This window comes from Schistocerca gregaria, chromosome X (assembly GCF_023897955.1).
Source record: "Schistocerca gregaria isolate iqSchGreg1 chromosome X, iqSchGreg1.2, whole genome shotgun sequence".
NCBI lineage: Eukaryota > Metazoa > Arthropoda > Insecta > Orthoptera > Acrididae > Schistocerca > Schistocerca gregaria.
The window spans coordinates 457,410,079-457,430,649 of record NC_064931.1 but is presented as its reverse complement, the minus strand read 5'-3'; the positions used below and the strand labels follow the sequence as shown (position 1 = coordinate 457,430,649).

The 20,571-nt window shown below is 39.6% G+C and overlaps 1 protein-coding gene across 1 annotated transcript; it reads right to left on the bottom strand.

Annotated features, from left to right (window-relative positions):
* Positions 1-16,842: 16,842 nt before the first annotated feature.
* Positions 16,843-20,283, bottom strand: LOC126299165 (uncharacterized). Its single transcript, XM_049990927.1, has 3 exons — positions 20,117-20,283; positions 19,484-19,574; positions 16,843-18,237 (listed from the first exon to the last, which is right to left on the bottom strand). Exons 1-3 carry the CDS (start codon positions 20,148-20,150, stop codon positions 17,688-17,690), a joined length of 675 nt encoding a protein of 224 aa, XP_049846884.1. The 5' UTR covers positions 20,151-20,283; the 3' UTR covers positions 16,843-17,687.
* Positions 20,284-20,571: the final 288 nt, after the last annotated feature.

Here is a 20,571-nt window from a genome sequence, read left to right as displayed (position 1 = left end):
TGTGAGTCCCATTCCGGGATTAAACTGTGTAGTTTGTGAATCAAGTAAGGCTGACAAGTGCCGCTGGCTCGCACTTATAGCTCAAAATTACTTTAACCAACTCAGACCCTGCGCTAACGGCGCCGTATCTCATGGTGCTGGATATCCTGTCTGCGCACGCGTCAATATTAATTGCCACATGCCATGTGGGAATGGCTTTAAATGTGAATTCTCGTGTGACGTCAAATATTTTAAATGTCTCTTTTGTTTCGGCCTCACGTGGTTTGTGCGCTTTTTATCGTATTCGAAATCAACATGGAAAGTGCAGTATTATAATTTACCACTTTCAGGCGACCAGCAAACTGTACTCTGAATTATTAGACCAATTGGCTTTAGAACAGTAGTATACATAAAATGAAATTTTGAGGATTTTTGGACTACGAACTGTGCCAATAGCTGTTACTAAAAGATTGTTTCTGTGTAAAACAATAGATTAATTGAATAAGCTTGATTTCTGAAAAAAGTAAACCTTTACTGTTTCATCGTTAATTTCTGCTTCTCTTTAAAGAAGCGAGTATGACTCTGCGTTTCAGTTCACGCTGGATGAAGAAGAATAGGAAATTCATTCACGAACAACAATGAGTTCCGGGAATGTCCCATTTGTTTCATTGTTCTGATGGAGGTGGAATACTGAAAATTTCGGTCGTCAATATGAAGTGCTGGAACAGAAACGACGCAACCATTTCCAGCAGATACAACAGCTGGCTGTTTTGTCATTCATCACTCAGGTATAGAAATATTCCTGTCAACCCCATACAAGTCAAAGCGTTCCCAGATACAAAAGAAAAGTATAGATTCAGCGATGATCATTAGATAATTCTCACTTGATAGCCACAACTGAAGGTCGATATAGAAAAGACTGGAAAATGAATAAAATTTGGACAACCGACGTCGTTTCTGAGCAACACCCTTTGACAACATCAGTTTTCGAACTTAGTAACGGTAATGAAAATATACAATAAGACCTCAATATAGAAGTATCGTTCGACCTATTGAACCGCTCCATTCAGTTAGTATTAGAGGAGAAGATTACTTGTAAAACACTAGCTTGTTTCCTGAAGACCAGTCTGCTAAATGCTGAAAGAAATTTCTCATAAAGATGAGACTATTTTATAGTACAAAGACTGTGGAGTCAGGAGTGCTAATGAAAACGCAGAACTTGTAGTTAGTGTTTTTACTATAACTGCTGGTGCTCACTTCATGTTCTACTGCATTAAGTCGAAAAAATACGTATGTTAATATTTGTTAATATTTGGTGTTTTTAATAAACTTCATAGACAGTGTTAAAACTTGAATACAGTTGACTACCACTTATTTCTAAAGGAATTATTACCCTTCTAGAGTAACACAACATTAATTTAGAATAAATTACATTCCATTTAAGGAGATGGTGGCTGACTTACAATGAGGTCTTTAAATTTTTGATCCAATCACTTTTTAAAGACACAGTCTTAACAGGTCTTGGACAATAATGGCCATCTTTAGATGCTACAATACAGAAAGGAAAAGCTTAAACTAGGACATGACTCAAATTGAATACTTACGCTAGGTGTAATTGTGAGCTAAATAAAGTACTATTAACATAAATATGGTACATTCCTATGGACAGCAATTTCTGAATAGCAACGTAGCAACGATATTATTCAGTAATGTGCCAATTTATCTTCCACTATTTCTAGTCTTTCTTACATTTGATAATAATAGTAACAATTTAAGAGTTTCATCTAATTTTAAAGAAAAACATTTGACGGCACCCTCAGGGCGACATGTATAAACTATTTACTTTGTACTCCAATTAACATTGGAGGGAGCACATGAAGTGTCACTCTCAGGCGAGCGTGTGGAGGTTAGGTATGAAAGGCGGTGAGTTGCCAAGTGCGGGAAGGGGCGAGAGTCACTCAGCCGGAAATCATACAGGTGTAGCATTCACGCGGGAACACTGAACAGTCTTTGCGCAGGTAGACCATTCCGTCAGCTTAAAAGCGTGTGGAATGACCATGTCAAAGGGGAATCCCCGTACTACGTCACTGTGCAATAGATCTAGATATCACATATGACACAAAATACTTCTGGAAGTTCTTAAGCCTTCGGGATAAGAACTATTTTTTACAGTAATCTAAAGTAGGTAATAGAAGACAATACCTAATGAGTCAGATTGCTCTCTCGCTGTTAGTATGACTTCATTCAATTTCAAAAGAGAGTAAATGAAATGTGCTCGCGAGAACGGAAGCATATGTTTAGTAAGGAGGAAGGGGGGCGGGGTTTTGCCATATAAGATACTGGCTCGCCCGAGAGAATACGTTGCTACAGAGTTGCCTGAGAGGCACTTAACGTGGATCAACGCTCCGAGACGACGTGCATCTCTGATTTAGTGTAGTATTTTCGGAGTACTATCGCTTTTCGGACACTGCTCTGTGTGTCCGAAACAGTGTCTGGGTAGTGACAGGTTATTCCGCAAATCTTACACGCAGTGTTGTGTACGAGTAGGAAGTGACTTTGAATACGCGAGGTACTAATTCTTTAGTGATACATACTGCAACAACCCAGAGAACTGCACATGACGAGTAAAATTCCTTCGCCAGTTTTATTCTGAACTAGTTACAGAACAAGTATGAGTCCGAGCTGCGGTGAGTTACAGACAGCCTCATTTTCCTTCCAGGTTTTGTGAAATCTAAACAGGGACAAAGGCAAGGCCCCCTGAAAATCGTAACAAAGAGGGTATCGTGCGTACTGTGACAGATCTACCCGGTAAACCGTTTCCTTTTGTGACACCTACAACATCGGCTCTAACCGTGTGATTCACAGTGATTGTGAGAAAGATATCAGGGTAAGCTATTGCTCCGTTGTGTTTTTGACGCTAATACAAAATCAGCAGCATTCTGTTACGTGCAGACCTCAAACACTGCCGCCCTGCATATGTCTGTTTCTGACAAGGAGTTCGCTTTCATAGCACTGGTCAGTGAAATGCGTATCGATAACACTCATTGTTCGTAAGTACCAACTATAACATACTATGGCCAATGACGAGATGACAGTCTTTCATATGTACGGCATAGTTTGTATGCCCAATGTGTAGCATCTGAAATTCATGAGCTGTGTTAATTCATAAGATAGCCACTATTCAGGTTTCCTTCTTACTTTTCCGGTATTTGGGGAAGCATATTTATCTTATAGCGGGATATGTTTCTTAGTGAAACCATGAAGTTGTCCCACGCACTATTCCTTGCGCCTCACTTGTAAGTTCAGACTGATTTATGTGTTTGAAGTTTCTGTATACAGTTAGTTGTAGTTCATTTCTGGGACTTTCTAGTGATCATATCATGAAAATTATGTCATATTTCAGGAGCGCATGAACATCGTTCATGACTTGCAGTCTGAAACAAAATTTTGTACAGTTACACGAGTCCATCTGCAACTTGTCGTACGCTGTTTATGCATACTTATTTGACACTACTCTGGTAAAAGAACCTCCCGGCCGGCTTTGTTCAGTGTTGTCCTGGCCAGATGAAACGTATCTCGCTTTCATATGAAACTGCATGAAACCTGAGTTAGATTGTTATGTATGGCGATCAATATTGTCATACCTGTGGCCTGTACGATCACCTGACATTTCGCCGATGGAAAATATCTGGAAAATAAAGTTGCAGCACCTGCCTCATAGTCGCGTGACGAAAACTACTCCTGTTCCATTATTCATGCATAAACATAATGTGTGGCTGGAGAGTACCCAGAATTGTTGCCCTACCCCCTTTCTCGACAGTGCCTCTTTAGCAGTCCGGAACTGAGTTGCTGCTACCGTCACAGGTTCGAATCCTGCCTCGGACATGGATGTGTGTGATGTACGTAGGTTAGTTAGATTTAAGTAGTTCTAAGTCTAGGGGACTGATGACCTCAGATGTCAAGACACATAGTGCTCTGTGCCATTTGAACAGTGGACATTCAGTGTCCTTCATTCGAACCCCAGGACAAGTTGGGATCATGGCTCAAAATGGTTCAAATGGCTCTGAGCACTGTGGGTCTTAACATCAGAGGTCATCAGTTCCCCAGAACTTAGAACTACTTAAACCTAACTAACCTAACCCACGTCCATGCCCGAGGCAGGATTCCAAAAGGCGACCGTAGCGGTCGCGTGGTTCCAGACTGAAGCGCCTAGAACCACTCAGCCACAGCGGCCGGCTGTGATCATGGGCAATGAGCTTGCTGACAGACTCTCCAAAAAGCTACCGGTAACCCATGTCTAGATTTCAGGCTGTCGAAGTATGAACTCAGATCGCTTTTACACGGCAAAGTTTTTGGAACCTGGGATACAGAATGACACACCCTCAGTACAACAAATGAACTCCGTGTTATCAATGCGATAACGAATGTGTGGCCGCAATCCATGTGAGCCACTCACAGGGAATCTGTTGTCCTCTGCCGACTGTGCATCGGCCATACTGGGCTTACCCTTGGTCAGCTACTCCAACGGCAGGACCCACTCCAATGTCACTGTTGTTGCCTCTTGGCTGTCGGTCATATTTTGTTGGACAGTCTAATTTTAGCAGTTCTGTGGCATTCTTTTAACCTTCGCAGCATCCTGCCTCCGGAGTTGGGCGACTGTGCCTCAACGGCTTATTTAGTTTTACGTTTAATTTGTAGCGGTGGTTTTTATCACTCAATCTATGGGTTGGCATCTGGCCTTCTCTTACATGCCTCCACCCTCCCTCCATTTTAATTCTTCTTTACTCTTCCTTTGCTGTTTCTTTGCCTTAGTTTTCGTCTTTCCTCTATGTGTGTCCCTCTCGCCTTGTCTTTTAAGCTGGAGGTTTTAGAGTGTTGCGGATTGGCTGGCTCACCCATTTTTATTCTTGTGATGAGACACCTCAGGCCACCTGCTATATTATTTTAATACCTTCCACTACTTTTCCTCTTAGTGTACGTTTTCCTCTTTTGGTTAGTCTCTTTCATTTCCTCTCTCAGAATTGTTCCCCATTAGTTTTTCGCCATTTCACTTTCCCCGACTTTTTTGGGGAATTGTTTTACCCTGAGACTTGTTTGCGTGAGGAAACGGGGACTGATTACCCTGTAGTTGGGCACCTTTACCCCCCAAACCAATCAACCAATCATAAATATCGTCAACTTCACGAAATGGATAGTCTTCATCTACTTCGTCGGAATGAATGACTTGCCCGTCAGTAAAAAGTCTCTTTGTTCCTAACATTACGACAACAGAATGGTACAGTACTTCTCCAGTCGCAATTTCATGTGCGGAAACCGTCGGTGATCGCTCTGTATCAGTAAGGTACGCTTCTTGTAGAAAACTTTCACAGTATATGAACGCATCTTTTAACATATGTGTTGTAAGTGCATTAAGCATCACATCACATTCATTATAAGCAGTAGTCGAAAGGCAGGGAGCCTCTTTAATTTTTGCAGTACAAGTGTAAATTCTGTGTGATTCAATAAATCTGCGGCTACACTATTCTTTCTAGCTACATTAGCAACGTCTCACCGCTACGCCGGTTAATTGCTGAAAGGGGCCGCCTCCATGTCAGCAGCTCGATGCTTCAAGGTGCAAAATGGTTTCAGGTACTTTCCCAGATTGCATGTATAGGGATTTCGCAAATTACGATACACATAAATTTTCAGGAAAAGGCTATGTATTTCCTCGTTCACTAGTAGATAGGTATGAATATGTCTGCTCTAAAAATTAAATTTAATAAAAAATGGCGAAAAGTCAAGTAACGTGATATTCACTGAAACGTCATGCAAAAACACGAGGTTTTTTAATTATATTACCTCTAAAATGACACACAAATTAAATAATACGACCAGCGATGAAAACAATGTAGATTAAAATTCATGTGCGAGTGGGAGTCGAATTGTCACCCCATGCCTTTTCGTCCTACGGTGCCCGAACGCTAACCAAATTTTTTTATTATTTTACCTTCTTCTTCTTTTTACTTTTTTATTTACTTTTTCTTCCTATATCCCTTCCAATTCAGGCGTTGGCCCCTATCACCATACTACCCCACCAATCGTGGAACGAAAACCGTTGACACTGATAGCACCTGTCAGATACACCTGGGTCACTGGTTTGTACGCTGACGTATTGTGCAGACGTTTAATCCAGTAATCGCCGCGTCGCCCGTCTGACCGTCCCTGTTCTTCCTCACATGGCTGAAGAGCAGACGTGGCCGCAGCTGCCGAGCACGCCGACGGTTATGAAGCTTGCAGCGTCGTCGTGGGTTCGTAAATCGGCCACGCGGGGATCCCTAAATCGAACGAAACAACGTCCGCGTCCGTCATGTTCCTCGCTGCCCCAACTTGTGTAATAGGCAGTGTCGTTGGTTGTGATGTAGGCGTCGTGTCTGCACGTGGTATCCGGACGACGCGTCTCTGCAGGTATTCAAGGAGAACATTCCCTTCCTACCTGCATATGGAACACGTTCGCGGTTGACCGTCATAAATAACGATCGCTCGACAACCACCGATCGTCGCGCATGACGGGATGTGTTTGTGTAGTTCGATTCGCACCTGATGCACTTCATCCAGAACAGGATAAGTCTCGAACGTACGTCACATTTGTTCCACGTCACTTTGTACTTTTCCATAAGGCCGTAGCGCGTTCACGACAAGCATTGCCGGAACTTTAAACGGCAGCTCGAAGATTCGTATGGTCCAAACGCCGAGTCCTGCATGATCGACAGTCACTACACGCACGTTGCCGTCCGAGTGGTGGAAACGATATCCATCGGTGAAACGGTGAATAAGCTGTTCGTACGCTGCTTCATCGACAAATTTCAGGTAAGCTGTGCTGGATACAATCGAAAGATGCATACCGAGAAGTTCCTGTGGATAGACGTGCATTACTTCACGCGGAAAACGCTCTGCTTCGTATACCTTAGTTCGTGCGTACTGGGCGTGGAACATTAATTTAATTGTGGTCTTTCTATAAGAAAGCGCAATCTTCGTTCGAGGTGATCTGTTTACACTTTCGTACCACTACCCGAGCGCGGGTCATGGACTGTGTCGCTAGCTCCGGTGGAGGTTCGAATCCTCCTTCGGGCATGGTTGCGTGTGTTTGTCCTTAGGATAATTTAGTTTAAACAGTGTGTAAGCTTAGGGTCTGATGACCTTAGCAGTTAAGTCCCATAAGATTTCACACTCATTTGAACATTTGAGTAATTAACGACCCGCTCACGGAGTGCCACACTAAGTCCCGCGCACGTCCACTCCTCAACACGCCTGGTAGCCGAGTGTCACTAGACCAACGTGTACCTCAGTTGCGTATTATACGCGTACAACTTCTCTTAACATTTTCTCGGAATTACCTAATTTGTACACCTTGCTACTTGCATATTATACTGTATTAATGGCATGCCAAATTTGCTTTATCTAGGTAAACAATTCTTTTTAGTCACATCGGATGACTTAAAAAGGCTCACTGCTGTGTCTCGTACGGCACGAGTTGTACGGAGCGACAAGCAGCCCGTGTTGCACTGGGCGATTCGACAGAGATACGTGTCGCTGTTGTATTGATGCCGCCATAGTATGAACCTGTTAACCAGCTACAACAATGCCTCTGTGCACTCCGCTGACGCTGGTTACTTCTGTGCCGAATGGCGAGTAGCATCGCGTATCGTATTTCCTCTGTCTGAAACGCTGCTTAAGCCTTCGGCACACGGGACGAGTTGTCGTGGTGCTGTATAAGTTTTGTGACGTCGCTTCCTGCTGTTTCTTGTTGAGGAGCCATTTCGTCACGTGAAATAAAAAATAAGCTTTGCGATATTTCGGCAACGTGCCATGTAAGTCATAACCAATATGAAACAAGAAGGCTCCCCACATCACAAGCAGAGAGTAAGACGACATATTGTATTTGTCGCGTTGGGCAGAAGTCCAAATGAGATGGACTGGTGTTATGCATTACACCCTATGAATATATGCTTTTTCAAAGCACCAGCACATTGAATGTGTCGAGAACGAATCGTTATCGATAAGATTTTTTTACAGTAAAATGACGGGAAACGTCATATTGCTGATTAAAATTTTTTTGTATTTAGTCACTTTCACGTTATCACTCGCGTGTTATAAGAGTAAGCTCTTTTAAGGAATGCAGAAGAAGATTCATAATAACATGTCGTTCTTGTTAGGATTTGCTGTAGCTATATGTTAATAATACTTCGATGTTTCAAGACTGAAGAAGCACATTATAAAGAATATGAAATTACCTGAGGCACAGAATAGTTGATTGAGACACAGCATTAGGAAACTGAATGTGGGTAGGTGATAGGTTGGTGTCCTACTGTATGCTATTTTCTTTTTATCTTCGTGTTTTATAAAATGTTGTAGCAGTTCACTACGACAATAACTGGATAATTTCTGTATTGTTTGTCTTTATGTAAATAGTATGCTGTCGACAGAAGTGGTTTGTTCGAGTTAAAAAAATGGCTCTGAGCACTATGCGACTTAACTTCTGAGGTTGTAAGTAGGCTGTGTGTCAGTTTAAGCACAGCCATGTATAATTTTTCTAATGGAACGTTTCAAGGTCATCAGTTGCCTAGAACTTAGAACAAATTAAACCGAACGAACCTAAGGACATCACATACATCCATGCCCGACGCAGGATTCAAACCTGCGATCGTAGCGGTCCCGCTGCTCCAGACTGTAGCGCCTAGAACTGCTCGGCCACCGCGGCCGGCTTTGTTCGAGTTTGTGAGCTTTTATAAGCTGATGTCATTACTGAGTGAACATTTGTCTTTCACGTGTTCTTCTTACACCAGCGACAGTCAAGATTTTACCCCGTGAGTCATGCTCAGGCACGAGTGCCAATGCGCTCAGTCTCGCTACACATGTCATCTACCATCACGCAACCAAGTCTGAGCGTGAGGAGTGGAAAAGAGGAAATACAGAATTTAAATGACATGAAACATTGTTTTGTACTTGACGCTTCTCAACAACAGACATCGCAAACAAAACAAATTTTCCGTATTATTTAATTATTTGGGCTCGATGAAGACATAGCGTACTTTTTACTGGTACAAACTATCGGCATTTGGACAGACACAGACAATTTCACTGAGAATCAACCTCAAGTCTTCAAGTAGTCGTGACTTATTTACTTTCATAATCGAAAAACGGCCTTTTACACAAATATATAGATCCAAATTTTGTAGTACTCATCCAAGCTCATTGTTGAGACTTAGAAACTCTACCTGAAGAAAGCGATGTAGACATCCTGGACAGTTTCAACGTTAAAGGTATTTGTCTATAAAACTGGGGTTGTCTTGCAGATCAGCTACACCTGCACACGCACAAGGGCGCGTTGAACTAAAACGGCAACCGGCATCAAGGACAGCTCGAAAACAGAGGTAAAACTGACGGTGTGCACAAAATCTTTCTAAAACTATCATTCTAATTCCTTTAAGGCTAGAATGAATTCTTCAGTCCTCACGTCTGGTTTAACTCCTGTGAGCTTAGGGAACTGGACTGTCTTTGTCTGAATGTGTCCCTTCTTCAACTCGATTTTCTCTTTAATTGCATGCCCTTCAAATGTGACAGAAGTTATCTTGCAGTACTTTATTGTGGACATTAAGCAGTCAAGTCCACTTAAAATTCCAAGTCAGCAACCCATTACGGATGTTCTAATATTCGTTCGTAGAACTCTTTTACCTTCTTAAATTCAACAATGGTAAGTTTTAAATCGAAAAATCATTCCAGTAACGCCTCCATTCAAAACTCTTGCACCTGTTGATGGAATAATGTGTGCGACATCAGTAATTTTACTATTCGCACCACCAATTACGTCACGTACTCCATGCCTGCAATTTTTGCACAAAGTCTTGATGATGCGAAGAACAAAGAATCACATTTGTCGATCGTGCAATTATTTACTCCTCGATCATCAAAATATTTAAATTCGTTCTGTATGGTATTGTAATGTCGTTCCATATCAAAATGTGTATTCGTTACTTATACGAACTGAGAATTCTCATCCCTCTCATATGTCAGTCCCCTTCATTTTAAAGGATTGAGACGACATATCGCTAGACTGCCTCTTTTCGTGCCACTAAACCTGTAAACGTCCTTCATAGCACAAATAAAAAATGAAAGTTAATCAGCGCAAACACCACGATTCTGCCGAACTCAGAGAATTGAGCTGACCGAAAAATGCCACACCGTTATGCTAAAAGAAATATCGCGCTGTTCCGTGTACTTCCGAGAAGGACTGAGCAAAGCCGAGGGACAGGCCAGCCATTCACGGAGCGCACACACTGCACTCCTGTAGTGGGGCACGTTGTGCCTGACCCGGAATTACATTTTCACGATTACTGAAGTTTTCGTTTATATACATCCCTAGCATATGCTTAAGAAAGGAAATATGAGTTGTAATAGAGCTAACATAGGAATTACATGTGAGTCCCATTCCGGGATTAAACTGTGTAGTTTGTGAATCAAGTAAGGCTGACAAGTGCCGCTGGCTCGCACTTATAGCTCAAAATTACTTTAACCAACTCAGACCCTGCGCTAACGGCGCCGTATCTCATGGTGCTGGATATCCTGTCTGCGCACGCGTCAATATTAATTGCCACATGCCATGTGGGAATGGCTTTAAATGTGAATTCTCGTGTGACGTCAAATATTTTAAATGTCTCTTTTGTTTCGGCCTCACGTGGTTTGTGCGCTTTTTGTCGTATTCGAAATCCACATGGAAAGTGCAGTATTATAATTTACCACTTTCAGGCGACCAGCAAACTGTACTCTGAATTATTAGACCAATTGGCTTTAGAACAGTAGTTTACATAAAATGAAATTTTGAGGATTTTTGGACTACGAACTGTGCCAATAGCTGTTACTAAAAGATTGTTTCTGTGTAAAACAATAGATTAATTGAATAAGCTTGATTTCTGAAAAAAGTAAACCTTTACTGTTTCATCGTTAATTTCTGCTTCTCTTTAAAGAAGCGAGTATGACTCTGCGTTTCAGTTCACGCTGGATGAAGAAGAATAGGAAATTCATTCACGAACAACAATGAGTTCCGGGAATGTCCCATTTGTTTCATTGTTCTGATGGAGGTGGAATACTGAAAATTTCGGTCGTCAATATGAAGTGCTGGAACAGAAACGACGCAACCATTTCCAGCAGATACAACAGCTGGCTGCTTTGTCATTCATCACTCAGGTATAGAAATATTCCTGTCAACCCCATACAAGTCAAAGCGTTCCCAGATAAAAAAGTAAAGTATAGATTCAGCGATGATCATTAGATAATTCTCACTTGATAGCCACAACTGAAGGTCGATATAGAAAAGACTGGAAAATGAATAAAATTTGGACAACCGACGCCGTTTCTGAGCAACACCCTTTGACGACATCAGTTTTCGAACTTAGTAACGGTAATGAAAATATACAATAAGACCTCAATATAGAAGTATCGTTCGACCTATTGAACCGCTCCATTCAGTTAGTATTAGAGGAGAAGATTACTTGTAAAACACTAGCTTGTTTCCTGAAGACCAGTCTGCTAAATGCTGAAAGAAATTTCTCATAAAGATGAGACTATTTTATAGTACAAAGACTGTGGAGTCAGGAGTGCTAATGAAAACGCAGAACTTGTAGTTAGTGTTTTTACTATAACTGCTGGTGCTCACTTCATGTTCTACTGCATTAAGTCGAAAAAATATGTATGTTAATATTTGTTAAAATTTGGTGTTTTTAATAAACTTCATAGACAGTGTTAAAACTTGAATACAGTTGACTACCACTTATTTCTAAAGGAATTATTACCCTTCTAGAGTAACACAACATTAATTTAGAATAAATTACATTCCATTTAAGGAGATGGTGGCTGACTTACAATGAGGTCTTTAAATTTTTGATCCAATCACTTTTTAAAGACACAGTCTTAACAGGTCTTGGACAATAATGGCCATCTTTAGATGCTACAATACAGAAAGGAAAAGCTTAAACTAGGACATGACTCAAATTGAATACTTACGCTAGGTGTAATTGTGAGCTAAATAAAGTACTATTAACATAAATATGGTACATTCCTATGGACAGCAATTTCTGAATAGCAACGTAGCAACGATATTATTCAGTAATGTGCCAATTTATCTTCCACTATTTCTAGTCTTTCTTACATTTGATAATAATAGTAACAATTTAAGAGTTTCATCTAATTTTAAAGAAAAACATTTGACGGCACCCTCAGGGCGACATGTATAAACTATTTACTTTGTACTCCAATTAACATTGGAGGGAGCACATGAAGTGTCACTCTCAGGCGAGCGTGTGGAGGTTAGGTATGAAAGGCGGTGAGTTGCCAAGTGCGGGAAGGGGCGAGAGTCACTCAGCCGGAAATCATACAGGTGTAGCATTCACGCGGGAACACTGAACAGTCTTTGCGCAGGTAGACCATTCCGTCAGCTTAAAAGCGTGTGGAATGACCATGTCAAAGGGGAATCCCCGTACTACGTCACTGTGCAATAGATCTAGATATCACATATGACACAAAATACTTCTGGAAGTTCTTAAGCCTTCGGGATAAGAACTATTTTTTACAGTAATCTAAAGTAGGTAATAGAAGACAATACCTAATGAGTCAGATTGCTCTCTCGCTGTTAGTATGACTTCATTCAATTTCAAAAGAGAGTAAATGAAATGTGCTCGCGAGAACGGAAGCATATGTTTAGTAAGGAGGAAGGGGGGCGGGGTTTTGCCATATAAGATACTGGCTCGCCCGAGAGAATACGTTGCTACAGAGTTGCCTGAGAGGCACTTAACGTGGATCAACGCTCCGAGACGATGTGCATCTCTGATTTAGTGTAGTATTTTCGGAGTACTATCGCTTTTCGGACACTGCTCTGTGTGTCCGAAACAGTGTCTGGGTAGTGACAGGTTATTCCGCAAATCTTACACGCAGTGTTGTGTACGAGTAGGAAGTGACTTTGAATACGCGAGGTACTAATTCTTTAGTGATACATACTGCAACAACCCAGAGAACTGCACATGACGAATAAAATTCCTTTGCCAGTTTTATTCTGAACTAGTTACAGAACAAGTATGAGTCCGAGCTGCAGTGAGTTACAGACAGCCTCATTTTCCTTCCAGGTTTTGTGAAATCTAAACAGGGACAAAGGCAAGGCCCCCTGAAAATCGTAACAAAGAGGGTATCGTGCGTACTGTGACAGATCTACCCGGTAAACCGTTTCCTTTTGTGACACCTACAACATCGGCTCTAACCGTGTGATTCACAGTGATTGTGAGAAAGATATCAGGGTAAGCTATTGCTCCGTTGTGTTTTTGACGCTAATACAAAATCAGCAGCATCCTGTTACGTGCAGACCTCAAACACTACCGCCCTGCATATGTCTGTTTCTGACAAGGAGTTCGCTTTCATAGCACTGGTCAGTGAAATGCGTATCGATAACACTCATTGTTCGTAAGTGCCAACTATAACAAACTATGGCCAATGACGAGATGACAGTCTTTCATGTGTACGGCATAGTTTGTATGCCCAATGTGTAGCATTTGAAATTCATGAGCTGTGTTAATTCATAAGATAGCCACTATTCAGGTTTCCTTCTTACTTTTCCGGTATTTGGGGAAGCATATTTATCTTATAGCGGGATATGTTTCTTAGTGAAACCATGAAGTCGTTCCACGCACTATTCCTTGCGCCTTACTTTTAAGTTCAGACTGATTTATGTGTTTGAAGTTTCTGTATACAGTTAGTTGTAGTTCCTTTCTGGGACTTTCTAGTGAACATATCATGAAAATTATGTCAAATTTCAGGAGCGTATGAACATCGTTCATGACTTGCAGTCTGAAACAAAATTTAGTACAGTTATACGAGTCCATCTGCAACCTGTCGTACGCTGTTTATGCATACTTATTTGACACTACTCTGGCAAAAGAACCTGCCGGCCTGCTTTGTTCAGTGTTTCCCTGGCCAGATGAAACGTATCTCGCTTTCATATAAAACTGCATGAAACCTGAGTTAGATTGTTATATATGGCGATCAATATTGTCATACCTGTGGCCTGTATGATCACCTGACATTTCGCCGATGGAAAATATCTCGAAAATAAAGTTGCAGCACCTGCCTCATAGTCACGTGACGAAAACTACTCTTGTTCCATTATTCATGCATAAACATAATGTGTGGCTGGAGAGTACCCAGAAATGTTGCCCTACCCCCTTTCCACCCATTTAGGAGCACCAGAATCGTATCATACCGAATTCTTACAGACACAATATACATTCATATGGCGTTCGTATATTTATATTTTTTGTATCAAGTAATTTCTGTAACGTGATATTTTAGTCCATAGCAGAACGTATTTTTTGAGATAACAAAAGAGAGCAAGATAGGTAGATAATAATTAAGTACTAGAAGACGTACTCTTAAATACAGTACAGAGAAAGGAAAGACATTTACCTCGTGGGAGCTTCACAAGTAAATGGCCATTCAAGAATAAGAATATTGCTCTTCACACTTTTCTATCGAAATGGAATTTTATGCTCACTCTCTTTGCTTGCACAAAATAGTGATGAATTAAAGAACTTGTCCTTGCAAGAACACAATATTTTTCTATTTGCTTAGTCTCTAAACATGTTTTGACCACAGTTGTTTAATCTAGAATATGTTTTTTCTTGATTGTTTCTCTTTATTTGCATAACAGGTGTCTTGTGGCTGTCAACAAAAATCAGGCTCTAGAATGAATTAATAGAGCATGTCATCACTGGCACAGATCACCTGTTCCGAGTAGTACTTTTTTATTACTTGCCAGATAAATAAACTATTGTTATTATTTTTGCACTTCATAAGGCGTTATCTAATAGTTACTTATCAGTTCTGATTGTTGTTTCGTTCCTGTGACCGAAATACAAACTTGCAATACGAAGTGTATGACGTCATGAGGAAACATGAGGAAATGCTTCTTTAAATATAAAACTTATTACAACACATTAGTAAGCAAATAATAAATGCAGCTAAGGACAGATCATCTGCAATGATCATAACATTCCGCATAAATTTAGACTATTTGCTGCCTTCTGCTGGCTGCCACAGAAGACACATGACGTATAAAATATAGAAGAGAAACAATAAAAGAGACTGAATGTGACAATAATTTGCTGAACGATCTCTCGGAATTATACAAGATAAACAAAAGTGTTATCTAGAAAGGATGGGACCTATTTCATTCACTATTGTTCACATTTGTCATTAATGCACTACAGAGAGCGCAACCTCAGCAATTAATATGTTATCATACAGATGAATGGCGTTTTTCTCTTTGGAGTGGGAGTAATTAACACTACAGGTCCGATTATTAAATCCCTACCAATAAAAAGCAACTGTTGTAGGAGAGTTTGTGTTTCTTAGTGATTAAATTTTCTAGATTTGTAAACAGCAATGTGCACAACTCTGATATGAAACTTCATAAAATATTTTCTGAGCTACAAATATTCCTTGTGAACCAGCAGAGATTAATTCCAGACTAGTAAAGAACTTAGAAAATTCATCTACCATTGTTAGTGTCAGTAATAAAATTTCATCAGTATTACTTCATGGTTTAATGCACTATCAATTAAAATGAAATATAAGTTTATTATTATTGTGTTTCCGAATCTGTATGCACTGACCTGTGAACCATAAAATTAGCACTTTATTCATTCAAACATCACAAGCTAAAGCTACCACTATTCTGTAGTAAAAATCACATAAACTGCATTAGACGTACTGTAATACGGATTATCTGGTATTGGATGATTTTTCACTTACCATTCCCATTTAATTTCAGATCATTCATGTGTACTCTTACAAAAATTTCCTTTAATGCTCTCCTAATGAATCAACATACAAACCCATTGATTTGCTACATATGTCATAAAATAAAATGAAAATGAAATTAAAACAGGCCTACACTTCTCCTTCAGGTATAGGCTGATCATCCAATGAGGAAAAGGAAGTACACAATAGGAAGACTGTTCACTGTGTACTCTGAATACTGACAGCAAACTGTTATATTTGTAACAGCAGAAGTAAAGGAAACATAATAATTCAATATGAGAATAATTGTATAGGTACATTAATATGTGTGCAAAACAATAATATGAATGTAATTTAGATTATCTCCATTATATTAAAACAAGCATCTGTAGCAAGTGTCTGCATTCTAGAACAGATTCATAATTATCATTTTGGAGTAAGTACATAGACAAGTGTGACACTTCTTCACTATAATTATTCAGTAAATGTACATTCACTGAATTTAGAAAGATACGACGGAATCATTAACTTATAGATGAACCAGGGACTGAAGATTTAAGTGTCATCTTCAGTATAATGTTTACTCTGATACACATTATACAATGACAACTACCTCTCTCTCTCAGTCCTTCCCTCAATGGCTTTACCTTCCATTCTGCCTCACAGCTCACTATAACTATTCATAACACTGATGTAAGTTTTACCTTCAGTATAATGTTTACTCTGATACACATTATACAGTGAAAACTATCTCTCTGTCTCACTGCTTCCCTCAATGGCTTTACCTTCCATTCTGCCTCACTGATCACAATAACAATTTATAACACTGAGGCAGCCACTAATTTGAAGCTTTGTGTAATGTCCATTCTATGTATAATGAGAGAAAAATGCTATATTTCACCATTTAAGAAAATTCATAAACAGTGCCCAGAACATGTATAATACCTTTTCCATAGGAACACATGAGTAATGGTAATACAGTTCATAATAATTGCAAGTTGATAGCAACAGTATCAGAAAGGTAGAAAAGAAATTTAAGTCAACATAAATTATTCGAAAGCTATTTATTTTCTTATAGAATCATTAAAAATTAATAAGTGTAAGTACACAAACGTTGTATACATTAAATATAATATCCAAAGTGGTACCATTGCCTTTTGCTCTGGTAAGGCAACCTTCTATTCTATAAAACATACTTTTAAGCAGTCTCATGTTCTCATGAAGCTATTAGTGAGGTACACAGCATTATTATATTTTGAAATACAATTAATACAATTTTACAATTGTGACTATAAGCAATTTGCATACATCGAACACAAAAGCTAAAGTGATAAAATTTACAAGAGTGTATATTCAGCCGGAATTGCAACAAAGTTATTTGCTTTGTACAACACATTGTGTAACAATTTCATAGTCCCCTGAAATTGTTAATTTATTGAAATTCTCCTTTTTCATAAAAATGGATAATGGTAATGTATAAAAGTGAAGGTGGTAACGTCGACAATGAAAAATACTTGGAGGCTCCTGTGAAACTACCAGGTAGTTTACTGCAAGAATTCATAGATTTCAGATACACAATTGTCGTCTGTGGTACAAACCTCAAAGCAATTGAACATCACTGTATCCACTATGACAGTGTTACTGAGGGAAGAAGATTTTCCATTTTCATGTATTTGTGTGTGTGTGTGTGTGTGTGTGTGTGTGTGTGTGTGTGTGTGTGTGTGTGTTTTTACACATTCAGTAATGAAACACTTAGATAGGGGTGCTGGGGGTTGGTAGAAGATGATGAGAAGGAAATAAAAACTGACTATGTTTGGGGGAGCAGAGGAGGAGGGGGCAGTTGGTTTTTGGTGTATGATAGACATGTTTATGGAGGAGGATGTTTGCGCTTTTTAAACAGTTACTGTATCCTCGTATTCTACAGTAAGAAGCTCTGCACTACTGTTCTTCATTCTGTATGTAACATTGTACTTAATGGAGAGGAATGTAAAATTCTTGCTCAACATAATCCACATAGCTGCAGTGTTTAGAGCTAAACTGCATAATATTAGCATGAGAAAGGCTACTTTAAGAATAATGGTAGTTGTATGCAAGGGCGTGTTTTCCACCTGCAATACTGATGTTTCATTCCATACTGTTGTATTGAGCTCTGATTGAGGTGTAAGAGAGTCCTGATCACCTTGCCCTGTTGTCACGCTCATCTCATCATACCATTGTTCAAGGTATTCCATTTCAGCTGCAGATGTTTCTGTGGTGTACTGTTGAAAATGCTCCTTGGTGTCCATTTCAGATTGCAGTGTGTTTGTGGACTCAAGATGAGTATTCTCCTTTGTCAAATCAAGTTCATCATATAGCTTAGTGAAGTCATCCATGTCATCAGATAATGCAGCATTATCTACTTTCAGTGACCCTGTAGGTGCTTGGCTGAAGTCTGGACCATTGCTGAAAGCCCGAAAAGTAAGATTATTAGTAATGTTTTACAGAAATTAGCTAATTTTAATGCCACAGCAGATAAAAATCGTAATAGCTACTGAAAAATATTAAATGAATAACAGTGATGTGATAATGCCAATTTTGCAACTAGCAAAGAAGACTTAGGGGATTTGCTTATCCAGTAGTTTTGGAAGTTCCTGCATAAAATGTTATATAGCTGTAAAATAATATAGCACTAGTTGTAATCAAGAATAGTGTAATATAGGTAGCTACACTAAGAGATCACCATCATTACAGTCCAAAGTAACTGCATTGTCTTTGTTGATGCATTCTATGAAAGATGTTGCCAGTATTAAAAGTACATATCACAATCTATATGCCAAACCATGAAATGCTCTGGTAATGAATTTGTCAGGTACTGGCTCACCCATGTTAGCTAGTGAATTAAGATGACTGGAAGTGAAGTATATGTCCATGCATAGTTTTACTATGTTTGTGATATGTAAAGAGAAATCAGTTTGTTGCTTTTAATATACACTTCACCTGTGACAATTAGCCACAATTTGTCATGCATTACATTGTAATATTATGCAAATATAGCCAGTACTATACAGAAGTGAAAATAGGTGGATATAATTGCCCTAACATACTACAGTAACGAATAATAGTGATGACCTCCTGTATCACTTGTCCTTTATAATTTTTCTAATGCTTGGTAATAATGTAATTCACTTTCTGATATTGCTCAGTTATAAATCAATGTCACACTGAATTACCTGTAAAAGGAGGTTGTAACTCGTTACCTATATTGCGTGCTATCCAAATACCAATTCATAATTGAATAAAATTACCAAAAGTCTACATAGTAATTATAGGACATAAATATACAGCGAATTCATTATGCTTACAGAGCCTTACACTTAGTAACTGTAGTGGAGACTTAAAGAATGCACTCCCATAACCCCAGGGTGGTCTCGCGGTTCTAGGCGCTCAGTCCATAACCGCGCGACTGCTACGGTCGCAGGTTCGAATCCTGTCTCGGGCATGGATGTGTGTGATGTCCGTAGGTTAGTTACGTTTAAGTAGTTCTAAGTGTAGGGGACTGATGACCACAGATGTTAAGTCCCATAGTGCTCAGAGCCATTTGAACCACTCCCATAACCTCAAAGTCCATTCACTCCTGTGTAATATCTAGTATCATCCATATGAAGGCCTGTGGAACGACATCAAAGAGTAAGAACATAGTAGTACTTACTAATATTGACGATCAGACGGCTCGTGTTCAGGAACAACATGTGTGAAATTCCTGGGATTTGTGGTCGGTTCTTTAAGTACAGCTGTAGAAACTGAAACAGATGGTAATCTGTAAGTACCCACAGGAAATGAAAATTAAGTACCATGTTTCACTTTACTAACAATTTGTCACAATATTATTGTAGCAACAAATGCAAACAGTAAGTAAGAACATTGTCCATACTAGAGGATCATAAACTGGCATATCCTTCAAGTAAGTAGATTACATATGAGTGTGACCCTTCAGCTATAAAATAAGGGGAAGAGATAATTGTGTAAGGTACCGATCAGTTCATCACATGCATAGGTTTAAATAAGTTAGCTCAGCGTTATATTTTATGTTGTTTTATTCTCTGCCTGCTACCTCTGATGCTGTCACGAAAGTTTCGAAATTATTTCAGCAGCGGCTCATCCTCTCTGGCATTGGAAAACATTAATTTCACGTTACAATGAGCCTCAGAAATTGGTAAATGCACCAGTATTTAGAGATATCGATTGAAATCATCTTGCAGACCGTGTACAACAACAAATAAATTGGAGTCAGATCAAATCTGGAGTAGTGGAAAGAAGTTATTCTTTGAGTAATAGTACTTACCAAAAATACTTAGTAAGAAAGAGAAGAATTCCATGTCTGTAGTCAGATAGCAAATCACAAGTATATGCCAACACTGAACAATAGCAAGCGTCTTCGTCACACAGCGGACAGCTCGAGAATGACGCGAGTTGGCTTTGCGTTGTCAAGGTCGAGTAAGGCGTTAGGCTGCTGGCGAGCGAGCTTCGGCTGATAGTAGAGATCGCCCCTCCAGCGAAGACGCCAGCTCCATCTCTCGAATAATCTTGGTACCACCCACATGAATTCTTCAAGCACTCTCTTTGATACAGGCCTCCCACTTTTGTGCAATAAGTGGCATCATGAATCGTAAAGGAAATCGATGGTTTGTAGACGAAACAAACTTGAGCTTTGGAAGGAAATTAAATTAAGAGATATCAGTGGAAAACCTTAAGCACAGTGTGTTAAATGAGACCTGTTTCAGATTAAAGATGGTTAAT